The sequence below is a fragment of the Megascapheus bottae genome, chromosome 3, assembly GCF_031878675.1.
Source record: "Megascapheus bottae isolate mThoBot1 chromosome 3, mThoBot2.hap1, whole genome shotgun sequence".
NCBI lineage: Eukaryota > Metazoa > Chordata > Mammalia > Rodentia > Geomyidae > Megascapheus > Megascapheus bottae.
The window spans coordinates 73279326-73305334 of NC_143511.1; the positions used below are offsets into that span (position 1 = coordinate 73279326).

A 26009-nucleotide genomic window follows, 5' to 3' on the forward strand; every position below is an offset into this window, starting at 1 on the left:
CGCCACACCCCTAACGGTATCCCTATCTCAGTGCCTTCACCCAGTATGTCCTGCTTCTTCCTACTTACCACAGCTACTTGGCCTTGGCTTTGTTTGAAGGTCACCTCCTTTGGGAGGCTGCCCAGTTTCCCTAGGCACTTCTTGTTCTAAGCCCTACAGTGTTTAACTGTGTATCTTTGTTTCTCTTTCTGGATTCTGAGGCTCTTGCAGGCTGAGTTCTTTGGAGGCACCCTTCTGTAACACAGGGACTCCAACATAACTGACATACAGTAAATATTTGCTTACTAAAGGAGGGATCAAATAATAATAGGAAACATGTTCCAGAACACTGCTGCTACTTTTTCCAGTCACTGACCTAACTAATAACACTCTATGTAAACACGGGAAAGGTGACTGATGGACTGAAAGTTATACAAGCGAAGGAATGAAAGGATTCAAGCCGCCTGCTGACTGGGCTGTGTAGGTGGCATGGCCTGGGACCGGGCTACCTTTTCCTGAAGGTGTGTCAGCTCCTGCAGGTGGGCATCCCTCTGCGCGCATGCCTCCTGGTACTGCTGCAGATGCTCCTCCTTGGCAGAGGCCAACAGATGCTCACACTTTGCTTCCCACTGGTTTTGTAGCTCAGCTTGTGCCACAGACAACTGCCAAGACAAAGCAATGACCACATCCTGTGAGTCCTGCACATTGAATCCTCCACAGTGCTGAAGAAGCTAATGGCCCAGGTTCTCCGGATGTGGGCAGGCTGCTGTTTGATCCACTTTAATTACTGTGAAAGTAAATGTGTTGGGGCCAGGAGTTTGGCCTAGTGGTAGAGTGCTTGCCTAGCATGCACGAAGACCTGGGTTCGATTCCTCGGTACCACATACATAGAAAAAAGCCAGAAGTGGTGCTGTGGCTCAAGTGGTAGAGCCCTAGCCTTGAGAAAATCCAGGGACAGTGCTCAGGCCCAGAGCCCAAGCCCAGGACTGGCAAAAAAAAAAAAAAAAAAAGAAAGAAAGTAAATGTGTTTCTGAAATGGAGGGAGGAAGATGTTATGACTCTAAAAAAGGCGCTTTACTAGACAAAGGTTTCTGGAGGACAAGGCCATGTTATGATCATCATTTTCAGGGCTCAGGCTAAACTTTAGAGGTGCAGAAATGTAAATTGCCAGAGGTAACTAAATAGGACCAATTCAATCTAAAGGGACATAGACGTACATATTTTTTAAATTAATTCATTTCTGTGTTTACTTATTAATTGATTTATGTGTTGGTACTGGGGTCTACCATTCATTCTTAGACTTTTCTTTTTGCTGGTTAGTTGGAGATAAGAGTCTTGGCCTTTGAAACATAATCCTCAGATCTCAGCCTACTGAGGAGCTAGGATTACAAGAAGGAGCCCACATCGCCTGGTTCAGATTTTAAATTTACAATGACAAAGTTTTCATTAAAAAGACTAGGGAGCCAGCTGTGTCCTGCCACTGTTCCTGACCTGCTTTCCTGATGACCTAAATAAATCTCTTCTTCTCAAGTGTGTTTATGTGTCTGGAGAATGAAAGCAGGTAGCTGACGGCTGTATAGTTGGCTTATTTAATTTACTTTTTGGCTGCTGTTGGTCGTGGGGCTTGAACTCAGGGCATGGGAGCTGTCCCTAAGCTCTTTAGCCAAAGGCTAACACTCTACCACTTGAGCCACAATACTACTTCTTGACTCTTATTTTATTTTATTTATGATTATTTTTGCCAGTCCTGGGCTTGGGCTCAAGGCCTGAGCACTGTCCTTGGACTTTCTCAAGGCTAGAGCTCTACTACTTGAGCCACAGCACCACTTCTGGCTTTTTTCCCCCCTATGTATGTGGTATCCAGGTCCTTTGTGCATGCTAGGCAAGCACTCTACCACTAGGCCAAACTCCCAGCCTCTGGCTTTTATTTTTAAGTAAAGCAATTAGACATTAAGGTTTTAAAAAGAAGAATCTCCATTTGATTCCTGGTTTGCATTGGATTGCATCTTTCCACCATTCTGCAAGATGAGAGAATGTAAGAAGAAGATAAGGCAGAAGCTGTGAGTTCCTTTTATAGTCCTTCACACCCCCCTGTAATTCCAGAGAGCTCCAATGCCACTTGCCTGTGCAGCAGCAGCCTGATCTGTGGATATGCGAGCCTTTTTCAATAGCTGTCGGAGTTTGTCCAATTCTTCCTGGTGTGACTTGCGAATTTCCTCCATCTCCTCCTCGGCCTGGCAGCGCTCTTGAGCAGATTTCTTCTTCCTTTCTGAGAGATTCTTAGGCACAAGAGAAGAACCTTTAGCTCTTGATAGCTAACAGAGGATGGGTAGGGACAGGGGTGCCCTGGTGGTTACTGACATTAATGGGTTCTTATTCTACTGCTGGAAAATGGTTCTCACTTTAGCTTCATTTCCCACCCCTCTTACTTTTTGTGCCAGTATTGGGGCTTAAACTCAGTGCCTCCTGCTCTTGTTTGGCTTTTTAGCTCAAGGCTGATGTTCTACTACTCCAGCCACACCTCCACTACTGGCTTTTTGCTAGTTACTGGGGATAAGAGTTTCCCTGAGGGCTGAGAATGTGGCTTAGTGGTAGAGTACTTGCCTAGCATGCATGAAGCCCTGGATTCCATGTCACAATAGTACCACATAAACAGAAAAAGCCAGAAGTGGCACTGTGGCTCAAAAGGTAGAGAGCCAGCCTTGAGCAAAAGAAGTTCAGGGACAGTGCCCAGGCTCTGAGTTCAAGTCCCAGGACTGACAAAAAAAAAAGAAAAAAAAAGAAAAGAAAGAAAAGAGTATCCCTAACTTTCCTGCCTGGGCTGGTTTTGAACTTCACTTATCAGACCTTAGCCTCCTGACTAGTTAGGATCAAGGTGTGAGCCACCAGTGCCCAGCAAAAGTATTAAACATTGCTTATTGTTTAAAAATGTCACCAAAGACATTTATATGTAAGTGACTATATATGCTTTTACACATACAGAAAACAATCTAGAAGATCGTACACTATCTCTAATGAGAGGAGATAAAGGCAATTTTTATTTATTTATTTATTTTTGACTCAAACTACATCTTTGTTTTTATACCTCATGATATTTTATAAGGTAATATTTTAATAGCACATACTATAAAGTATCTATGTAATAGCCTGGAGAGCAAAGCAGAAAGTTAGGGGCAATTTTTTAAATGTTATACTTTTCTATATTATCTGTTCTTATTCTAGTGGATTGCTACAGATACATATATATATGGCAGTACTGAGGATTGAACTTAGGGTCTTGAGCTTGCTAAGTAGGTATTCCACAACTTGAGCCATGGCCCCAGGCTTTTTTGTTTTAATTATTTTTCCACTAGGGTTTCACTTTTATCTACTAGACAGCTTCCCATACAGCTGGAGCTGAGATGACAAGCATACCACAGACCCAGCTTTCTATCAGTTTAGATAGGGTCTTGTGAACTTTTTGTTTAGGCTAGCCTGAGCCACAACTCTTCCAATTTCTGCATAAAATTACAGGTATGAGTCAATTAAAGATATAACTACAATTGTAATGTATAAAGGAAAATAAAAATATTTATTAAACAGCCAATCCAGGCCACTTGTATGGAGTATGGACTTACCTTTTCCAGAGACTCCTTCTCAGTTTGAAGGTCTGTCAACTCCTCCTCCAGGGCTGTCACCTTGAGTTCCAGCTGCTTCCGGCTCTGCTTCTCGCTTTTGAATTTGGACTGTGATTGCTCGAAGGTTTTTTGGAAGTCTGTGAGAGAAGCACAGAGAGACATGGCTGCAGAAGCAGAGCTGCTGTGGGCCGTGTGGCGCCTCAGAGATTCTTTCAGAGCAGCATGCCCTGGTCTCCCATTCTACCACACACATCCTCCTCCCACCTATGTGTACCACCTCACTGACTGGAACAAGGGCTTTTTAAGCCATCAGCCAAGCCTCCCACCAACCTGCATGCACCTGCAGGAAGTCATCGCCACATGTGTGGAGGTCACCCTGCTCACATGCAACACAGAAACGCAACATTCCCTACACTCAGACACCCAGTTGGAAAATGATCCCTCCTACAATTCCATTCCAGCTACCACCTTACCACCCCAGCTTTATTAGTGGAGTCCACACCCTTTCTTACTGCCTGGATAGAGTAGTCTCAACTTTTTTGGGGGGGAGCTAGGACATTCTACCAACAGTGCTTTGAGAACATTCCTTCTCAACAAGGTGGGTTTTTGTTGTTATTCTTGTTGCTGTTATTGTTTTTTATACTGGAGATTGAACTCAGGGCCTCTCACTAGGCAGGTTTTCTCCTACTTGTGCCATTTTGGCTTTGGTCATTGACAAAGATCTTGCTTTATGCCCAGACCAGTCTGGAGCTACCATCTTCCTACTTGTTCTTCCTGGGTCACTGGGGATGACAGAATGAGCCACTGTGTGAGAGGGAGTCTTACAAACTTCCTTTTAGCCACTGAACCCACTGGGATTTAATTTTTAATTTCATATACTAAAATGTACCTGTTTAAGAAGCTGCTGAGACTCTTCAGGTAACTCACAAGGCAGCACAAAGGCAGACATGAAAGATCTATACAATATTCAAATTGAAAATGGCCTACTCACAAATTGTCTAACATATGTCTGCCTCACCTTGGCCTAAGTGATACTCCACAGAAAAGGAACATATCTCAGGCATCATTTACCAACTGACACCACAGCTTTTTCCCCTGTATTAAGCAGAGAACTGCACTTTGACCCAACTCTGCTGCAGCTCCAGCTGCCCTGCCTACTGCCTCACCCAGTCTACCGCTCCCATCTGCCTTCCACGTTTATCTCTCTATACTGAGGTACATCAGTCAAGCTACAGTCTTCACACATCTTATGTCTCACTATCAACATAACCTTGTGCCAGGTACTGATGTGAAGAAGGGACTTCATAGATGTATTCTAGAGGGAGGAAAGCAGACATTTAAATGGTGTTTATCAAAGGCTGTGATAATGGTCACCATGTTGCATGAAGAGGCAGGGCACAATGGCACATGCCACTAAGGACTGGTGGCTCTTGCATCTGTAATCTACCAACTCAAAAGGTTGAGACTAAAAGACCACAGTTCAAAGCCAGCCTGAGCAGACAAATCTAAGTGATCCTTATCGCCAATAAACCAGCAAAAACAAAAAACAAACAAAAAAAATCCAAAAGAAAACCCCACCAGAAGTAGAAATGTGGCTTAAGTGGTAGAATGCCTGCCTTAAAACAGAAAAAAATAAGCAAGAGCATGAGGCCCTGAGTTCAAACCACATTACTACCACAAAACAGACACACACACACACACACACACACACACACACACACACACACACACACACACACAAAACCAAAACAAAACCCCAAGCATGTGAAGCTAGTCTAGCCATAAGTACCAAAGACATTGAAGCAACATTTGCTCAAACACAGAAGAATGACGAGAACTGATCAGTTCCAAATGAATGGTCAGTTCTCTTGTTTTACAGCAGTCCACTCTGACGGTCAGTCAGGCCTTCACAAACCTCATGCGCATTCTACCAAAGGGACTGACAGGCAGGAAGCAGTTTTAGTTCTGAAATTAAAAAGACAGTAACACCAACATCCTCCACCAAAGATATACCTGAGAGCTCTGTCTGCAGTTTGGTGAGCTGGTCCCTGAGCAGATCCTTCTCCTTTAAGCTTTCTGTCAGTTGTACCTGCATCTCTGTTTCCTTCTTCTGATGAGCAGTCATTTTCAGCTGTAAGTGAGAGACTTGTGCAGTGGCCGCTGCTAGCTCTTCTGTCACCTTTGCCTGAAGAGTGACAAAGAACCATGTCAACAAACATAGATGTTGGCTTTCTCTAAGTGCTGACACAACCAACTCTGCACCTGAGTCAATCAACTGAACTGGTGGCTAGAAAGGGAGCTAAGGCTACCTTCTATTTGTATCAACCAAAACCAAGCCCCAAACTCAGTTCTCTTGCAGAATTTGTCCTTAAGAAGTACTATACATCTTGAATACAAGAAGAAAATGGAAAATGCACAAAACACTAAAAGCAGGCTTTGTTAAGCAAACTATGATATATTCATTCTATTTGTAGCTACGAAAAATGGCGTTTGAAAAGAATATTTAATTAAAACAGATAGTGGCTCACTGGAATAATTCTAGCGATTCAAGAGCCTGAAATCTAAGAATGAGTTTGAAGTCAGTGTGGGAAGATGAATCCAAGAGATTCGTATCTCCAGTTAACCAGCAAAACACCAAAAGTGATCATGTGGCTCAGGAGGTGATTCATATCTTATGTTTTTTTACCTGCACGTTCTAGAATGCAACTTGTATCATGAGGAAAAAGTAGTATATCTATGTATGTGGATGTATGTGCATAGATATATGGATGTACACATATACACACGCATATATAATTACAATTTTTTTAAAGGTAAAAATAAATAAACATCAAGTAACAAAGGAAATGGAAGTAACCTACACAGCAGATAGGACTGGGATGGCTTCCCAGTTCCCATCCCAGATTAAACTCCACTGCAGATGTAGAAAGCTGGGAAAAGAAAGTGCTGACAGAAGAGCCAAGGGTTCAGAATAATAACAGTAAAAAAGCACTCAGGTTAGAAGCAGAAAACTAGAACCAGAAACGTGGCAGTCTAACATGGGAAATAGAACCCAACTGACTGGAAATGAGATTTGGAATAAGTCTTTTACTCCACCCTGGGCCTCAGTCTGTCCCTTTGTAAAATAAGTATATGAAAGTAGATGACCTCTAATAGTTCAAGTTTTAATCATTATCCCATGTAAAATATTGAACTTACCATAGAGAACAATAATTTCTTTCTTTTTTTCTTTTTTTTTGCCTGTCCTGGGCTTGAGCTCAGGGCATGAGCATTGTCCTTGGGATTTCTCAAGGCTAGAGCTCTACCACTTAAGCCTTTGCACCACTTTTGGCTTCTTCCTACGTATGTGATACTGAGGAATCGAACACGGGTCTTTGTGCATGCTAGGCATGCACTCTATCACTAGGCCAAACTCCCCCTCCCCCTTTTTTAACTTATTCAAGGCAGAATCTTGGTATATAACCCAGGCTAGAAAGTGCCACCTTTAAGAAAAAAAGCCAAGCAAGACTTTGAGTTCAAGCCTTAATACTCCATAGACACATGCCCAAAAGAAATCACTGTTACTTATTACCAAAATAGGAGAAAGTGAGTGAATTCCACAAGCTATAGAGTGTATCCCAATTAACTTTTCAGGTTTTCAAGGAAAAGTCAAATATAAAATAGAAGAGGGGGGCCTGAGTGTGGCCCAGTGGTAGGGCGCTTGCCTAGCATACACGAAGCCCTGGGTTTGATTCCTGGGTTCCACATACATAGAAAAAGCCAAAAGTGTTGCTGTGACTCAAGTGGTAGTACGCTAGCCTTGAGAAAGCCCAAGGACAGTGCCCAGGCGCTGAGGTTAAGCCCTAGGACTGGCAAAAAAAACAACCAACCAACCAACCAAACAAACAAAAATACAACTCTTAAGAAAACAGCAAGTAGAAAAGTGGCAATCTCCCAGAAGAGGAGTGATGGGCCAAATCAGAAGAGACCACTGTGGAGCAAACAGAAGAAGACTGTTCAAGTCAGCCAACTCAACCCAAGATTCACTAGCATTTTCCTCATTGCCCCTGTAGGAGCAGGTCACAATTCCGAATTCTGAAAGGACAGAAGCCACAGAAGCACTTTAGAATGCTTGGTAGACCCAGATGAAGGAACAAACTAGACAATCTTAAATTCCAGCTAAAAACAACCTATGTATTTGTTATGTGGCACCATAGAAATTTCCTGTTGGTTTTATCAACAGAAGAAATTTAATTTTAGTAAGTTGTATAATTCTTAAATTCATCAAACTACTAAGACTATGTGAATGGTTTTGTTTTGTTGTTGCTGGTTTTTGCTGGTCCCAGGGGCTTGAACTTGGCCTAGGCACTATCCCTGAGCTTTTATGGCTCAAGGCTATCTGATCTACCACTTAAGCCACAGCTCCACTTTGGGATTTCTGGTGGTTAAATAGAGATAAAAGTCTCACAGACTTTCTGCCTGGGCTGGCTTTGAACTGCTATCCTCAGATCTTAGCCTGAATAGCTAGGATTACATGTATGAGCCACTGGCAACTAGCTTTCAAAGCATAGTATAAAACAGAAGCATGAATGATAATGTATGAAAATCTGGTGAAAGCTTTCTCTTCCCAATGGTGACAAAAATTCTGCTGAAAAGCTACTTAGGAAGTTCATACTCAGGACCACAGCTTAGCTAACCACATTCCCACCTGAGCTTTTCTCTGCCCAGTTACTTTACCTTCTCCTGTTCAGCATGCAATACTCTTGCCTGTGTGTTTTCCGTGGCTGTTAGAAGTGAGTTGTTCCTCTTCTCCATCATCAGGTTACTCTGTTCAACATACCTGATCCAGAAATGAGGACAAAAAACATTTGTCAACCATCACATGTATATATGCTAGGTGCAACCTAATGCACATTCAAGTCCTCAACTTTGTTCATTAAAACATCTGAAAGCATTTTGTCCTTTTTACACTTGCAGTAATCAAGTTTGGAGGCAGTAAACACCCTATAACAGGGAATAAGGGAGGAAACAGGAGAGAAGAAAAGAAAACCACTCTTCCAACCCTACTATTTGCGAAATGAGAGACACACACTGAAGAAAAGAAATATGGAAATTTTTTTTTCACTTTGATGGTGGTATATGGTTTGGTCTTTCAATTTCCTTTTTGCAGATAATTTCCTTTTTCCTTTTTTAGGTAGCTATAAACAATGTCCTGAGCTCTTGCCTAATTTTCTCATTCATGGCTTGCGTTCGACCACTTGAGCCGTGCCTCCATTTTGGACTTTAATGGTTAATTCAAGATAAAGAGTTTTCAAGACTTTTCTGCCTGGCTTCAAACCTTGATCCTCCCAAAGAAACATAGACTTCATGGTTTCCCTCATTTGTAATAATTAGTACACATCTAGGATTCTTCTAGCAGAGGACTCCAATAGCTCAAAAGAATATGTACATATGGCCATATAGGATGAGACTAAGAAAAATGAACTCTAGGATATGGAAATAAGTGGTTTATCTTTGCAATTGTTGTTCTTAATGTACTGTGTGAAGTTATTATTTTCTCCTTTTTTCCCCTTTATGGTTTATCTCATGCTGTTACGGTATCTGACTTTAGTACCTAGTATATTGTATATACGTTTGTTTGTTTATTTGAAATAGGGAAGGGAACGGGAAACATAAGATGACTAGGAGGGGGAGAAAGGAGGGAAAGTGGGAGAAAAACATGGAAAGGGTATCCATGTTCAAGAAGTAACATACCCACTACCTGATGAATGTAATTGTAACCCCGCTATACATTACCCTGACAATAAAATACAATTATAAATAAATATGTAAAAATAGGAAAAGGAAGAAACAAACAAAACCAACCTTGATCCTCCAGGTCTCAGCTTCCTAAGTAGTTAGGGTTATAGGTGCAAACCACTGAGCACCTGTCTGATTCTGGACTTTGAACTCAGGTCCCTTTGCCTAGTACTTGGCAAGCACTCTACCACTGAGTCTTGTCTCCAGTGAGAATGATTTATTTTAACAAAATACTGTGCTTTGCCAGGCACAGTGGCTCACGCCTATAATTCTAGATACTCAGGAGGATCAAGGTCTGAGGATCAAGGTTCAAAGTCAGCCTGGGCACAAAAGGACCTGAGATTCTTATCTCCAATTAACCTCTAGAAAATGGGAAGTGGGGCTTGGCTCAAGGGTGGGATGGTAGCCTTGAGCTGAAGAGCTCAGGGACAATACCCAGGCCCACGGGTAGGGTGGGAGCCTTGAGTTGAAGAGCCCAGGGATACTGTTCAAGCTGAGTTCAAGCCCCATGACCCACCAAAAAAAAAAAAAATACTGTGTTTTAATATTCTCTCCTGACCTCCCAAATCTTCAGAAGGATCCATAAAAATTATAAAATGTTTGACTTTCATATGAAAGTCAATGTGGTTCTGGTTGAATTGTGCTTTATAAAATGGCCCTAACAGAAGCAAGAAGAAATGACATTAGAACTTTCTAAGTAGTGACACCATTTAAAGATGAAAAAATTAGGGCCTGTGCCAAACAATTAATGAAGGGAAGAACTGGGAATCAAATAGAGGTCTGAATTATGTAAGACATACCAAGACAGAACACAAAGCAATAATTCCCAAGACAGGCAGAAGGCAAATATAACAAATAGAATAGGGTGTGAAGCTCAGATATGCTTAGTATGTACAAGGCCTTCAGCTCAATTCCAAGCATTGCAAGAAAGGAAAGAAAAGAGAAGAAGGAAAGGGCAAAAATAAGTACACACACACATACACACACATTCCTATCCAGGCCCCATACCTGACATTACCTCTGATTCCGTTCAATTAATTCACTAATCTTGTCATTCTGTTCTTCTATCCGACTGCTCTTCTCAAGGAGCTCTTGCTTCAATCTTTCATTTTCCTAAATTCCAAATATATGAAATACAATGTGTTTTACAAGTACTGAATAAAAGAAAACAGCTTGAACTTAGGACCTTGCACATACTATTCAGGTGCTTCACCACCTGACCCATACCTCCAGCCCACATTAATGTATTTTAAGACAAAAACCTAGAACTTAATGTTGATGTGCATATAATAATTAAAATAACATAGATCTGATGGATACAAATGACTAGGCCAAATGGGCTGTGTTTAAATGGCCGTATAATGAAGTTTAATTCTAAAGTAGGGCCCAAAAGCAGTGTTTTTTTCTGACTAATGACTAGTAATCAGTATAGTATACCACACTAATATGATATGCACCACATAATATGCTAAGCTATAGAGTATATAGTATTAGTATAGTATGCAATAGATATGCTAGTCCCTGAGACTAAATGAAGCCCTAATGAATTTTCCAGATGCTCTTAAGTGCAGCACATGTAGGGTGAGAGCACAGTAAGGAGTTCTAGGCTAAGTGCTGTGTTAGAAACCACCCTCACCTGGATGATCCGCTGGATATTGCTCATAATCATGCTTGTTTCCAATGTGACGGACATGCCAGGAATAAGCATGGAACTGCCAGCATTTTGCTTCTGTAACTCTTCAACCTACAGAAGGAATGCCAGAAAGACAACATAAAAATACAACTTATTCATAGTAACTACTGTGAATACAAGAAACCAAAGAAGAGTTTATTTAGAGCTCTGGCTGCTTTGTTTATACCTTACTTTTATAACCCCCAACCCTAACATGGCCCCAACCCTGGCCCAGTCACCTTAGCCATGAGATGATCCATTTTATCAGCCACTTTACCAACTGCCATTCGAATTTCAGTGTTATTCTGCCGGGCTTCAGTCATGAGAAATGAAGCCACGTCACCTGATCCTAGAGACAGAAACCAAATTGAAACTTACAAAACTGAACTATGTACAAGGTCCATCACACTGCGTGTTGCTGGGAGGAGAGGATTAAAGGAAGACAAGAATCAGGGAGGGCAGAAGAAGACAGTTTTGAAGTATACAAAACTAGTTTTCCAGATGGAAGAAAACAGGATTCTAGTCAAAGGCTGAATCCATTCAACCAGACTAAGGCTGGATCAATCAAAAAATCATGTTGTAGGATATACTTTCTTTCTCCTGCCACTGCCCTCATACCAAGGTGATTACCAAACAAGAGACAAACCACAGAACAAGGCAGAATGCCAACATAGCTGATGACAGTTCATTTCATTAGGTTTGTTTACATAAGACTTGTACAAACACAGAAAACATATGAAATGTTACCCTAGTAACTGCTAACATTGTTTCTCATAGCTGGGGGGGAAAGGGATTAATATGGAAGGACAGTAGCTTTTCCTTTTATGCTTTTGTTATAAAAAATAAAATGCTGATGGACCAGGAGTTTGGCCTAGTGGTAGAGTGCTTGCCTAGCATACATGAAGACCGGGGTTCCATTCCTTGGTACCACACAGATTGAAAAAAGCCAGAAATGGTGTTGTAGCTCAAGTAGTAGAGTTCTAGCCTTGAGAAAGACCTAGGACATTGCTCAGGCCCTGAGCTCAAGACCCAGGATTGGAAAATAATAATAATAATAATAATAATAACAACAACAACAACATGCTGAAAGAGGGTGCACGCCTGTAATCCCAGCTGCTAAGGAAGCTGAGCCAGCCCAGGCACTAAAGAACCTGAGACTCTTATCTCCAATTAATCACTAGAAAATGGGAAGTGGGGTTGTGGCTCTACGGGTGGAGCCTTGAGCTGAAGAGCTCAGGGACAGTGCCCAGGCCCCAGAGTTCAAATCCCATGACCCACAAGAAAAAAAAAAAAGCTGAATAACCACAAGCAGTTTTCATATTTTTATTTTTTATTTTTTAAATAAACTCTAGCCACTCTGACAGAGGGAACTGAAAAGAATGATGGGAGAAAATATAAGAAACACAATCCAGAAAGTGGGCATAGGGATTTTGGGGGATGATAGAAATGTTCTAATAGTGATTAGATTGTGGTGATAGATGCAAAACTCTGAAATTTTCCTTAAAAAAATTTTTTGAGCCAGGTGCCAAGGGCTCATGCCTATAATCCTAGCTATGCAAAAGACTGAGATTTGAGGATCAAAGTTCAAAGCCAGCCCACGCATGAAAGTCTGTGAGACTCATCTCCAATTAACCACCAGAAAACTGGAAGTGGAGCTGTGGCTCAAAAGGGCAGAACTGTTGTCTTGAGCTGAAGAGCTCGGGGACAGTTCCCAGCCCCAGAATTCAAGCCCTATGACTGACAAAAAAGAAAAAAAAAATGGGAGGCTGGGAGTTTGGTCTAGTGATAGAGTGCTTGCCTAGCATGCATGAAGACCCGGGTTTGAGTCCACAGTACCACATACATAGAAAAAGCTGGACATGGTGCTGTGGCTCCAGTGATAGAGCTCTAGCCTTGAGAAAGCCCAAGGACAGTGCTCCTGCCCTGAATTCAAGCCCCAGGACTGGCAAAAAAACAAATTGTTGTACAATTAAATCAAGTGGTTTATAAATCATACCTCAACCAAGCTGTTAGGAAGAAAGGAAGAAAGGAAAGAAAGAAGGGAGGGAGGGAGGGAAGGAAAAGGAAAGCCAAGTAGGGAAGAGGAGAGAGAACAAAAAGGAAAAGGGAAGGAGGGAAGAGAGCAGTTGGAGTGCAAATGAAAAGAGGATGAGAGTGGAAGAGGAGAGATGGAGGAAATCACTTCCTACCTTGAAAGTGGGGAGCCTGGGATAATGGGGCTGGATACAAGGGTCGAACGGGCTGCAGTTGTGAGGTGACTGTAGATGCTTGGGGATAGGCATAGGCTTGCATACCTGCATAGGGCTGAGAAAAGACCAAGTTATTGCTGCTTTTTAAGACATTCATGTCTTTTTTTTTTTTTTGCCAGTCCTGGGGCTTGAACTCAGGGCCTGAGTGCTGTTCTTGGACTTTCTCAAGACTAGAGTTCAACCATTTGAGTCACAGTACCACTTCCAACTCTTTCTATGCATGTGGTATCAAGGAATTGAACCAGGTCTTGGTGCATGCCAGGCAAGCACTTTATCACTAGGCCAAACTCCCAGCCCTCTATTTTTATTTATTTATTTATTTTTTGCTTAGTTTCTCCGGTGGGTAATAAGAGAAGAGACTCAAACTTATTGAAGCTAGAGATGGATGAGATCTGTATTGGAGAGCAGAGACACTAGTGGTACCCAATCACTAGTATACCTAAGTCATAACCCACTCCACTGGTGATACGACTTCATGAAATAGGAATTCATTCTCCCCAATCAGGCCTTCTTTTAAGGACATTTTGAAGACTTGTAAAGACATTTTTAAATAAGTAAACTCTGATTCGTTTCCTTTGAGGTAAAATGAAGAAGTGTTCAGAGACTTTAAATCAAGTTAGCCACTTTTTCTTCTTTTTTTTTTTTTTTTTTTTTTTTTTTTTTTTTTTGTGGGTCATGGGGCTTGAACTGGGCCTGGGCTTTGTCCCTGAGCTCTTCAGCCCAAAGATACCACCCTACCCTTGAGCCAAGCCCCACTTCCCATTTTTTTTTCCCCTAGAGGGTCTCAGGTCCTTTTGTGCCTGTGCTGGCTTTGAACCTTGATCCTCAGGCCTCATCCTCCTGAGTAGCTAGGAATACCAGCGTGAGCCGCCATGTCCGGCAAGTTAGCCACTTTTTAACATGAGATGAAGGTACTACCCCATAGAGATTTGGAGGTCAGTAACATGGGGTGACAGAGGTAAAGTGAAAATTAAGTGCCTGGCAGAAAGTACATGCTCAATAAACAACACCCATCATGTTAGTGTAGACAGTTTTTCCCCTGAAATTAGGAAACTTGACTTACTTCCAGAGGCACTATAACTAGCTGCCCATTATTTAAACAACAAAAATAAAAAGCTTAGTCTATGGCAAAATAATTTTACACTGGTGTGAGGGCGTCTTTTAGTTTGCAGTTCTGGGGCTTGAATTCAGGTCCTCAAGTTTGCAAGGCAGCCCTCCCTCACTGATCTCTTCCCCCCCCCCAAGTTAATGGTTACACTTACTTCCCAGGCAGACATTAGGATCTCAACTAAGCTATTTATAGGTCCTGCAAAATAGGATAACATGTGCACACCACAATATCCAGTTATTGGTTAAGAAGGGGATCTCATGATTTATTACTATTTACTTATTTATTGGACTGGACTGGCCTCAAATCACAAATATCTCAGACTCCCACATAGCTAGGATTATAGGTGTGAGCCACCAGTGCTCAGCTTCATTTCCATACTTCCGATACCAGGAAGGCATAGTGCCCACCATTGTTCCTCCCACTTCACTAAGAATCACCTGGGGAGCAAGCCCCTGACGTCACTGGGAAGGGATCTCAGTCATCAAGTGTGCTCAGGCAGAAAGAAGAATCAGTGCCCTGGCAAAGAGTGAACAGAGGCAGACAGACTGCTGCCACTACCTTCTGTACTAACAGAAAAGGCATACTTTAAGAGAACACTTTGTGAGGATAACTAAACAGCAGAGTCAAACTGTATTTTCCACAGTTTCCATCCTTAATCTGCAGGTACTCTGCTGGTTACAGTACAGAATGCTAAGCTACCGGAAGGCATGACTATATTCTCATCAAGTAGGTGTGTGTGAAAGGAAAGGAAGCACATGTTCACTGCAGGCACTACCTGGTCCCTGGCTACGTGCCACGCAGAGGCCTTGTACTAGGTGCTTGGCTTGCTCTTGCATCTCATCTTCACAACTTGGAAGTAGGTAACACAAGGTGTGTTAGAGCTGGGAGGGTATGACTTAGAAAGAGGAATGGTCAACTCCATCTTTGGGGAAGTGATACTATTCAAAGAGGAAGGAAGGAATCTTCTTCCTGTATGCTAACAAGAAAAAAGACTAACCAGAATCATAATGAAGGATAGCTTATAATGAGTATGGTTCAAAAATGTTGTTACCTGAAAGGACTGGGCATTTCCAGAAACAGCTGAGTGGGAATCGAGAGGTGTAACTTGCATTAAGGCAGGAGAAGGTGCTTGGAGCCCAGAAACAGAAGGCTGAGCTGCTACAATAAAGCAAGATGTTTCCACTGTTATCCACCCTTGCTTGTTGGCACAGATCTGGACTAGTACCTTATATACCCCACACATTAGACTCAGCCACTTTCTTCATCTAGTTTCCTACTCCTGTTCCACTGACACCCAGCCATGGGCCAGTGGATGGAACACAAGTGTTCTCATGTGCCTCTGACTCAGACTTCTATGATTCTATCAGCTGACATGCGGAATAACACAAAGAGATGTCTTAATCACTGAGTGCAGGTTTCCCAAATGGCTAACACAACACAGCAAAAGTCACAATGAGCAGGCCAAATATGTCTCCAGGTCTGAGATGTTTTATCCCAGGGAGAAACTGGCAAGTTTTACACTCCCAGTCCAACAGCCTCACGGGTTTGAACAGTGATGCTAATTTTAGTAATGATCCAATTCAAGGACATGGAGCCTCAGAGAGGTTCCCTTCTTACCCTGGGAGGCCATCTGTGGTAACACTGGATGAACTGGCTGAAGAGGTGGCTGGCTGGAAGGTGTCACCAGGGGCTGCCCAGCTCCTCGCAAAGCAGTGAGGTCCTGAAACAGACACAAGGGTTGGTCACTATGTGAGAGTCCTCTAACTAAAGACTGAGCAAATAAGAGGAAGGAAATGCAAGCAGAAAGCTAAGTTGACAGAATGAATCACCGGGAAGAAGCAACCAATCATAAAATAGGAATATTTGTAGAAAATTCTATCAAATAGTTATTTATAGTTACTTTCCTCCAACTTTCTATGGAGCTGATGTTTTATTATCTGAAGCAGCCAAACTGATAGCCCTATAGGATGTATCATTTCCCGAACCAGCAGCTACCTTAAGTTTGATTTCACACACACACGCACACATGCACACACAAATCTCCAGTGTACTCAGTGAAAAATGGGAAAGAGTAGGAGTCATTGTGCCCCATTAACATGCTGGTTTGGGATAATACGGTTTTAGAGTGCTTGCCCCATGCTTTCTTTTCATGAAATCAGAGATGTAATTCTAAAGGAAGTTAGATTACATCTTCTTGCTTTATACAAAATCAGAAAAATCTGAGGCACAGTATATAGTGACTGTAAGCTGCTATAGTATAGTACTAGGGCATGAAGTCTTCTTCCATTTTAAAACTTCCAAGAATAGGTAGTTTATACCTGCAATCCTAGCTACTCAGGAGGCTGAAATGTGAGAATTGTGGTTGGAAGCCAGTCTAGGCAGGAAAATCTGTGAGACTCTAATCTATTAACACACACACACACACACACGTCAGAAACTGAGCTTTGGCTCAGGTACTGGAGCACTAGCCTTGAGCTAAAAAGCTGGGACAGTGCCTAGGCTCTAAGTTCAAACCCCAGAACCAGCATGAAAAAAAACATAACAAAGATTCTCATTCTGTGATATTTTCTTCTGGAAAAGAATTCTATTTTTAAATTATTACAGTTCTAAATCAACCTAAATGTCTAACACTAGAACAAAAGGATTTATGAAGACTGGGGACATGACTTAAGTGGTATAGGGCTCACCTAGCATATGAGAGGCTCTGGATGCAAATCTTAAACCTTCATACAGAAGGAAGGAAAGGGAAGGGAAGAAATGGAAAGGGAAGGGAAGGAGGGAGGGAAATATATTGATATAGAATACTGAATTATCTTTAGAAGTAATAATGTCTTGTTTATTTATTTGACATTAGTTAAATTAACACAAATATTTATAACATAATATTAAGTACAAAAAAATCAGTTGACATAGCCAGACATGGTGATTTATGTTTATAATCCCAGCACCTGGAAGGCTAAATCATGAGTTTAAGGCAAGCTTGAGATATATAGTGAAGTCTAAATTACCTTAGACTCCACAGCAAGACCCTATCTCAAACAAACACACAAACAAAAACAAGTTTAGAAAACATAAAAAGAAGAATTGCTGGGTGCCAGCGGCCCACAGTTATAAGCCTAGCTACTCAGGAGGCTGAGGATCAGGGCTGGATGCAGCCCAGGCAACAGTCTGTGAGACCCTCATCTCCAATAAACTACTCAGAAAAAGCCAGAAGTAGCACTGTGGTTCAAGGGATAGAACATTAGCCTTGAGTACAAAGAGGTTCAGGGACAGTGTTCAGGTTCCAAGTTTAAACCTTAGGATTGGCAAAAAAAAAAAAAAAAAGTCGCTTTTGTTAAACATAATCCTTCTTTTCAATTTTAAATTGTTCTAAAACAAATAAAAGGATTGTAAAATTTTGTAAGAATATTATGTTTTCAAATTTCATTGGTTTCTAGAAACCAAGAAAATAGAATAGGCCTCAGAAGTATTTTAACAATACTCTAAGTGTCTACTTAGAGACTTTCCAGTAATAAATAAAACCATACTTTAAAAATGGAACCTATATATCAATCTTGCCAGGTGCCTGTGGTTTATGGCTAAAATCTGAAGATTGAGCTTCAGAGCCAGACCATGTAGACAAATCCAAGAACTCTTATTTCCAATTAACTAGCAAAAAGCCAGAAGGTGTAGCTCAAGTGGCAGAGTGAGAGCAGAGAAGAAAAAAAAAAAAAAGTAAAAATGAAAGGCCCTAAGTTCAAACCCTAGTACCACCCTTCCAAGAAAGAACATACATCTTTTCTTCATTTTTTTTTTTTTTTTGCCAGTCCCGTGCTTGAGCTCAAGGCCTGAGCACTGTCCTTGGACTTTCTCAAGGCTAGAGCTCTACCACTTGAGCCTCAGCACCACTTCTGGCTTTTTTCTATGTATGTGGTACCGAGGAATCGAACCCGGGCCTTCATGCATGCTAGGCAAGCACTTTAACCACTAGGCCAAACTCCCGGCCCTCTTTTCTTCATTTTACAAAATGAAGGAAAAAAAAAACACTACAAGTCAGTCATCTCATATATTTCAACTCAAGAAAGAATGGTTCCAGTCAATATACTCATTTCATATAGCCAAATTTTATGTGGATTTAGATCTCACCAGGAAATCATAAATACATTTTTAAATACATATAACATTTCTAATATCTGAAAGTGGGATTTGGGGAGGAGAGGGAAAAGGTCAAGCCCAGGTTGGCTTTGAACTTTCAATCCTCTTGCTTCCTCCCAAGTGCCTGGATTATAGTGTATACCACCATGCCTGGTTAAAGTAGAAATACTAGCTAAACACAATACCAGTAAAAGCACAAGAGAAGAAAATTGACATATTTGATTTCAACAAAATTCCCAAACTTCTAAATTTAAAGAGCAAACAAAAGCACCAAATACAAAGTCAAAAGACAACAGTTTGATTTTTACATAATAGGCAAGTTTTAACTTTCAGTAATAGGCAATAGTAAATATTAGGAAGACCAACATTTCCCCAAAGGATCTAAATATTTAGTCAATAAATATGAATTGGAGCTGGGTATTATGGTGCATGCCTGGGTCTCAGCTATCCTGGAAGCTGAGGTAGGAGAATCACTTGCTCTCAGGAGTACACAGCCTGGGCAACAGAGTGGGATTTCACCTCAAAAGCAATGTGTATGTGTGTGTGTATCTTACCTACTTTGGTTTGGGCATCCTACTGCCTAAAGACTGACCTTTATGGGCAATAGCGAGTCAGATAAATGATAGCTAATTTAATTACTGTCTAGTTTTTGTGGCAGATACATAGATTTAGTTCCATTTCTACTGCTAGTAAAAAGACATATGCCAATACAAACTTACATCATTGTGCATATAAGCCCTTTAGATAACTGGGTTAGAGGCAGAAAAAGCAATTCTTTTTTTTTTTTGCCAGTCCCGGGCTTGGGCTCAGGGCCTGAGCACTGTCCCTGGATTTTCTCAAGGCTAGGGCTCTACCACTTGAACCACAGCACCACTTCTGGCTTTTTGCTACGTATGTGGTACCAAGGAATCGAACCTGGGTCTTCGTGCATGCTAGGCAAGCACTCTACCACTAAGCCACTACCCGGCCCCTGAAAAAGCAATTCTTTTAACCAAAGCAACATAAGCTGGCAACATCTGTACTACTGATCCAAAAACAACCAGGGAACATACTTCAACTTCTGAGTCATTGGATTCCAGCTGTGGTGGAAGGATAGGTAGCATGGGCTGGCCCATTTTAGCCATCCGGGAGATCAACTTGGCCTTGACTGTATCAGGATTCTAAAAAAGAGAAAGGCAAAAAACAAAAACCTCTGTGATTAAGGTCCATTACCTTAGGCAGCTATGCCTTTGGCTCTTGTAGTAAAACACTTAACAAATCATCCTTTCATATCTATCTGAAACTATTTCCTCTAGAAAATGGGAATTATACTAGTAAAAATAATTCCCTTTATATCTGGAATAGACAGAGTAGTATATATTATCTCCACACTGGGTATCATTATTTTTATTTTACAGATGAAAAGCTAAGGCAGAAATTGAAGGGAAAAAGGCATTTTAGCTGACAGGACCCTTTCCAAGCCTGAAGCAAGTCAGTAGACAAATATTTAGAAAAGATTTGTGAAGGGAAGGAAGGAGAGCTCTTTGTTCTAAGTTCAGGTTCATTTAGCTCTGATGTGGCTGCATACTATACTCTGTATTAGAAGTTGGTACGTCCACTAGGTGGCCTTCATTCTTCAGAATGAAGAGATATAAAATATACCTGAAAGTATATGAAATGATCTCCTGGATATGTGAAAAAAGGATAACTGTTACTATTGTTCAGGTAAAAACATAAAACAAAAAATTTGCTTAGAGGTATTAATAGTCCATTATGTACACAATTTGTCACAATTGAGGATTATATGCCCCCTTTTTTTCCCTTAACGGACACCAATAATAATCTAAAATAATTGGATACATCAAAAGAGGAAAAAAGGACTTGTCAAACCCTATCCACACCATGGAACATGACAATCTTTAAAAAAAGAATGAGGAAGGTCTCTAGACACTAATACAGAAAGATACATTATAAGCTACATATAAAAGGCAAGATGCATAATATATGGACAGTCCTCTTTTTGAGATGGAGAAGGGTAGGCTGAAGCAGCTACTCATTTCAAGGACTGAGTCCCTGTTATATTATCTTGTTATATTGTTATGTACCATATAAATAGAATTACCTTCTCAAAACAAAAAAGGCTTAAATGTAAAATAAAAAAGATGGTTAATTTTATGTCCTATATGTTTTGTTTCAATGAAAACTAAACTACAAAAAAATTTAATATTTGAATATCACTGGTCTGACAGAAGTCACTAAAGTTCAAAAATTAATGACAAGACAAATACAACAGAGCCCATGCTGAGAAAGTTCTGCAGCTAATCAAAGTCTTGAGATTATGATTACTTATTCATTTTTTTCTGATGTATTACTTTAACCTTCTGGGTTTAGGTGACCACTTTTTACACACATCACACCGATTGTTTGCTTAACAATCCTGCTTTGGGCTGGATGTAAACAGGCCAATTGGAGCTAGCCAGAAATCATGGCTGGTGAAGGCTCCCAGGACCTAATATGCTTTAGTCATGACATAGCCCACTTGAGATATGTGTAAAAGCCTGGTCAGGCAGGGCGGTCACAAACGACCCATGTATTCTTCCTAAAGGTGTGTCCCAATTTTACTACAACAATAGGCTGGGAAAACACAGAGTCCCACAGACCTGTTCAATAAGCTAACATTTGTAATTCTTACAATATGCCAGAAATAATACTAAAAACTTCACAAGTTCTATTTTTGTAGATGAAATAAATCCAAGGATTTGGGAAGCTAGGTTGCTCAAGTTCACAGAGAGTAAATAGCAGAGAAGCCTACCACTAACCACTAACATTTGAAATAAATGATGTCTCTACAATTGAAATGCACTTTAAGTGAAGGGCGCTTTCCCCAATATAACACCATTCTAATAATATAGACACTATTCACTAAAGAGATATTTCACAAAGGCTCTGAGCTCAGAGCTTTACAAGTATCCCTAATCCTTACAAGAACTGAATTAGGGAATGTGAAAATTACTTCCCATTCTTACAGTGATGCTGAGGATGGACAAAGATCTTTTCTTAAGGCCTCAAACTACTAAGAATTACGACTACAGATGCAAGTCATGTGATGGTGGCTCATGCCTGTAATCCTAGCTGCTCAGGAGGCTGAGGTCTGAGAATCAAGGTTTGAAGCTAGCCCAGACAGAAAAGTTCATATGATTTTTATCTCCAATTAATCTGCAAAAAGCCAGAAGAGGAAGTGTGGCACATGTGGTAGAGTACCAGTCTTGAAAAGCAAAACAAATCCAAATAAGAAGGCTTTGAGTTTGAGTCCCAGTATTAGCATATACACACAAAAGGTGACAGTCAAAATCCCAGGCTGATTTATACTGACTCCAAGTAGAAGAAAATGAATAAAGAACCCATGTTTTCTAGCCTAAATCAATGGCTCTCAACCGTTCCTAGGCACCAGACACTTATAATGCTAGAAATGAGGGGGATAGACTCACACTTACTGTATTGGTTGTAAGCTGTTCACTGAGAGAGTTAGATTTGCTACGAAGAACAGGCTCCCTGAAAAACAAGACATAACCTGAGATAAAAACAAACTCACAATCACAAACCCAGATTATACTGTTAAGCAAAGTATTTTTGAAAATGTCCACAACTAAGAGAAGCTCTAAAAAGAATTTCAATTTTTTTTTTTTAGCTAACAAAACTTGGAACACAAGTGAAAATGCACAAGTTTCCACTCAAATGCTTGCTTACTTTTTTTTTAATCTTGAGTATATATTTTGTATTAATGTCCTTCTCAGTTTCCTTATGGAGTGTTTCAAGTATCCTTATCTGAATTGTTTTATAAACTAAAGATATTAATTCTTAGTCAGGAAAATCAGGTACAAGTTCCATCTCACTGATTCCATTTTTTCTAAATATTTCACATTATTATATTTTAAAATTATTTCAATGTTTATGAAGCCTTCCAAGAATCAGTTCTACTATATTAGAAGAGCTTGCTACAACCACAGCACCTCACCCTGATTTGGAAGGCACCGATGTAGGTGATGACGACACAACAGGATCAGCAGAGAGGCTGTCAGCACCAGGAATGGGAGAGGGAGCTACTGAACCCCGGGAACTGACAATATGCCCATCAGAGCCAGAATCTCGAGCAAACTTCACCTAGGGAAAAAGCCAGCACAGGTGGAATAGGCTACAAGCATCCTCTTTCCCTATCCAAAATGTATTTTTCGTGTTTCTACACCTCAAAACACAAGCTGTCATCTGTTTCTTGTAAGTAAATCCAAAAATGTTAAAAACCAAAAGTAATTATTAATTACAATTCAACTACCAATTATATTAGCTATATGTATGTGTGCATGTTTATTTTTTTAGTCAAAACCAAAATCATATTGTTTTATAACTGGCACTGTTAACTCACTTGTATGTTAACATGTTTCAACATCACTGACTATTAATTTTTTTGTGCCAGTAATAGGGCTTGAACTCAGGACCTCAGGCTCTTGCTCAGCCTTTTGCTCACTGCTGGCACTCTTCCACCTGAACCTCTCCAGTTCCAGTTTTTATTAGTTAATCAGAAGTAAGAATTTCCTGGACATTTCTGCCTAAGCTGGCTTTGGACCATGATTCCTAGATTGCAGCCCCCTGAGTAACTATGACTGCAGACATGAACCACCAGCACCCGGACTATTTTTAATTTTTTTTTTTTGGTCGGTCATGGGGCTTGAACTCTGGGCCTGGGCGTTGTCCCTGGGCTCTTCAGCTCAAGGATACTGCTCTACCCCTTGGGCCACAGCACCACTTTCCCTATTTTTAATTTTTTTTTTTTTTTGCCAGTCCTGGGCCTTGAACTCAGGGCCTGGGCACTGTCCTTGGGTTTTCTCAAGGCCAGAGCTCTACCACTTGAACCACAGCACCACTTCCAGCTTTTTCTATATATGTGGTACCAAAGAATTGAACCCAAGTCTTTGTGCAAGCTGGGCTAACACTTTACCACTAGGCCAAACACCTGGCCCTCCTATTTTTAATTTAAAAAAAAAAATCTGTCTGCAGAATCTGGTTCTCAAACATTTACATTTAAATACACATTTAACTTACACAGCAAACACAGCACAGGTTCACTCACCCGTCTAACCTCCACCTCGAACACCAGGATTGAGTCTACTGATGGAGTCCAGCCTATTACCCCTTCAGAGCCAGTGGCACAGGATGGAGGGACAATTAGCAACCGCTTTCCTCCCTTCTTCATGCCCAGCATTCCATCCTCCCAGCCCTATGCAATCAGAGATGGTGAAAAGATCATCAGAAAGGAAGATCTCATAAGACAAAGCCAACTTCAGAAGCAATGGATTTCATTTATTCACATACAAGTTTAGATAATGCCTCCAGTGGTCAAGATCAACTGTTACCACATTGGTTATAAAAAAAAAAATCTAGGGGAGGAGGGAAATGGGTACCAAAACATGTGAAAGGGTATCAATGTATGTGAATTAATGCACCTTCTATCTGGCAAATATCATGTAACCCTTTTACTAATTACAATTAAAAAAAATCTGATATAGCTTATAATCCTACAAGTGAAGCTGCAGTGTTGGGTGAAATTTATGTATGTTAGATAGTAAGATAAAAATAAGAGTGATTAAATAGAAGCCCAAAACCGACAGCTCATGCCTATAATCCTAGCTACTCTGGACACTGAGAGCTAAGGACTATAATTCAAAGCCAGACAGAAAGACAAACACTAGAGACTCTTATCTTTTTTTTTTTTTTTTTGCCAGTCCTGGGCTTGAGCTCAGGGCCTGAACACTATCCTTGGACTTTCTCAAGGCTAGAACTCTACCACTTGAGCCTCAGCACTATTTCCGGCTTTTTTCTATGTATGTGTTACCGAGGAATCAAACCCGGGTCTTCGTGCATGCTAGGCAAGCACTCTACCACTAGGCCAAACTCCCAGCCCCTCTTATCTCTAATTACCAGCAAAAAGCCAAAAATGGAGCTATGACTCAAGCGGCAGAGTATGTCTTGATCAAAAAAGCTAAAAAGGCCTTGAGGTCCTAGATTCAAGCCCCAATACCAGCATGTATGCATACATACACAGGCGTACACACACACATACACACACATACACACACAGGTTATCACTTGTTAAATGTTTTATATGCTTGCTTAATCCCCAAGATAATCTCCTAAGATTGAGACCATTTTCTCCATTTTTATAGATATGAAAGCTAAGATCTTTGGGAATGAAGTAACTAAGTAAATTAAGATTCAAATGAGACCTATCTAGCTCCTAGGATCATGAATTAATGGATACAGCACCATGCATCCATATGTACTTCATGTATGTAAAACATTATTTTATAAAACATTTGCATGGTTGATATGATACAAACAAAATTCATAACTAGAACCCAGGTTTTCAGATTCCAATCCCTTTCCTGCTGTGTTGTAATTGCAAAGTATATCACACAGATGAGAATCAACCTACTTTACACACTTTTGGAAAAAATAGTTTTACCTCTTTCGCTATGAAGCTATGGGAAGGGTAGAGTAACTTTGTCAGTCACAGTGTATTTAAGGACAAAAACCACAGAAAACAAATATACCTACTTCATCACAGTGTCTTATAGGCAAAAATCTTCTGAAAACAGACAGTGTAATACCTTTGACCATCTTACTTCCCATTCAACTAGACATATCCAGGTTAGAAACGCTACAACATTTCACCTAAATTCCAAAATACAGATAGATTGTTACCTTGATGACTTTTCCTGATCCTAATTTCAGTCGAAGCAGCTTATCTTTGTTTGCAGTAGAGTCAAAAACCTTCAATTTAAACAAAGAAGATCACATAATTTCAAATACAATAGTAACAAATGAACTAACTAGTAGTAATTTTTTTTCTTTGTCAGGGCCATGGTGCTGTTCCTGTGCTTTTTCACTCAAGGTTAGCGCCTGGCCACAGAAGTCCTTCTTTTTTTGCTAGTCCTGGACTTCATCTCAGGGCCTGCGCACTGTCCTTGGACTTTCTCAAGGCTAGAGCTCTACCACTTGAGCCTCAGCACCACTTCCGGGTTTTTTCTATGTATGTGGTACTGAGGAATCAAACCTGGGTCTTCATGCATGCAAGGCAAGCACTCTACCACTAGGCCAAAGTCGCCACCCACAGATCCTTCTTACAGAGGAAATATCAGATAAAAGAGGAACATAGTTCTAAAGATAATAAACTTGAAAAGGTAACATTTTGGCTAAGGGGTTACTTATAGTGAAAATTCCTGGAACAATGATTTCCAACACAAAAAAAAAATACCTTCTGTAACACTAGAAATTTAAACATTTTCTCAAATAAACTGATTCATTTGATGCTGATACTAAACCTGCTAAATAATTACAGTAAGGATCATTAATTTTTATTCACAAATAGGGGAGAAAAAAGTGCTTACATGACTTGATTAAAGTCAACTTTGGATAAAACTGAGCCTTTCATCCAC

General features: G+C 40.6%; 1 protein-coding gene across 4 annotated transcripts in view; it reads right to left on the minus strand.

The window, feature by feature from the left end:
- The window catches only part of Fkbp15 (FKBP prolyl isomerase family member 15), a 50927-nt gene that overhangs the window by 7514 nt on the left and 17404 nt on the right, over positions 1-26009 (minus strand). For 2 of the 4 annotated variants that reach the window (XM_090330453.1, XM_090330450.1), the window contains exons 8-23: positions 25276-25344; positions 23645-23791; positions 22535-22680; positions 22014-22071; positions 19593-19700; positions 16024-16126; positions 15458-15564; positions 13236-13350; positions 11286-11395; positions 11011-11118; positions 10393-10487; positions 8313-8415; positions 5610-5781; positions 3597-3733; positions 2103-2258; positions 489-641 (exon numbers count right to left, since the gene is read on the minus strand). In XM_090330453.1, the coding sequence (XP_090186579.1) occupies positions 489-641; positions 2103-2258; positions 3597-3733; positions 5610-5781; positions 8313-8415; positions 10393-10487; positions 11011-11118; positions 11286-11395; positions 13236-13350; positions 15458-15564; positions 16024-16126; positions 19593-19700; positions 22014-22071; positions 22535-22680; positions 23645-23791; positions 25276-25344 (1887 nt within the window). The remainder of the gene's footprint in view (positions 1-488; positions 642-2102; positions 2259-3596; positions 3734-5609; positions 5782-8312; positions 8416-10392; positions 10488-11010; positions 11119-11285; positions 11396-13235; positions 13351-15457; positions 15565-16023; positions 16127-19592; positions 19701-22013; positions 22072-22534; positions 22681-23644; positions 23792-25275; positions 25345-26009) is intronic. The other 2 variants (XM_090330451.1, XM_090330452.1) reach the window with 2 other exon arrangements.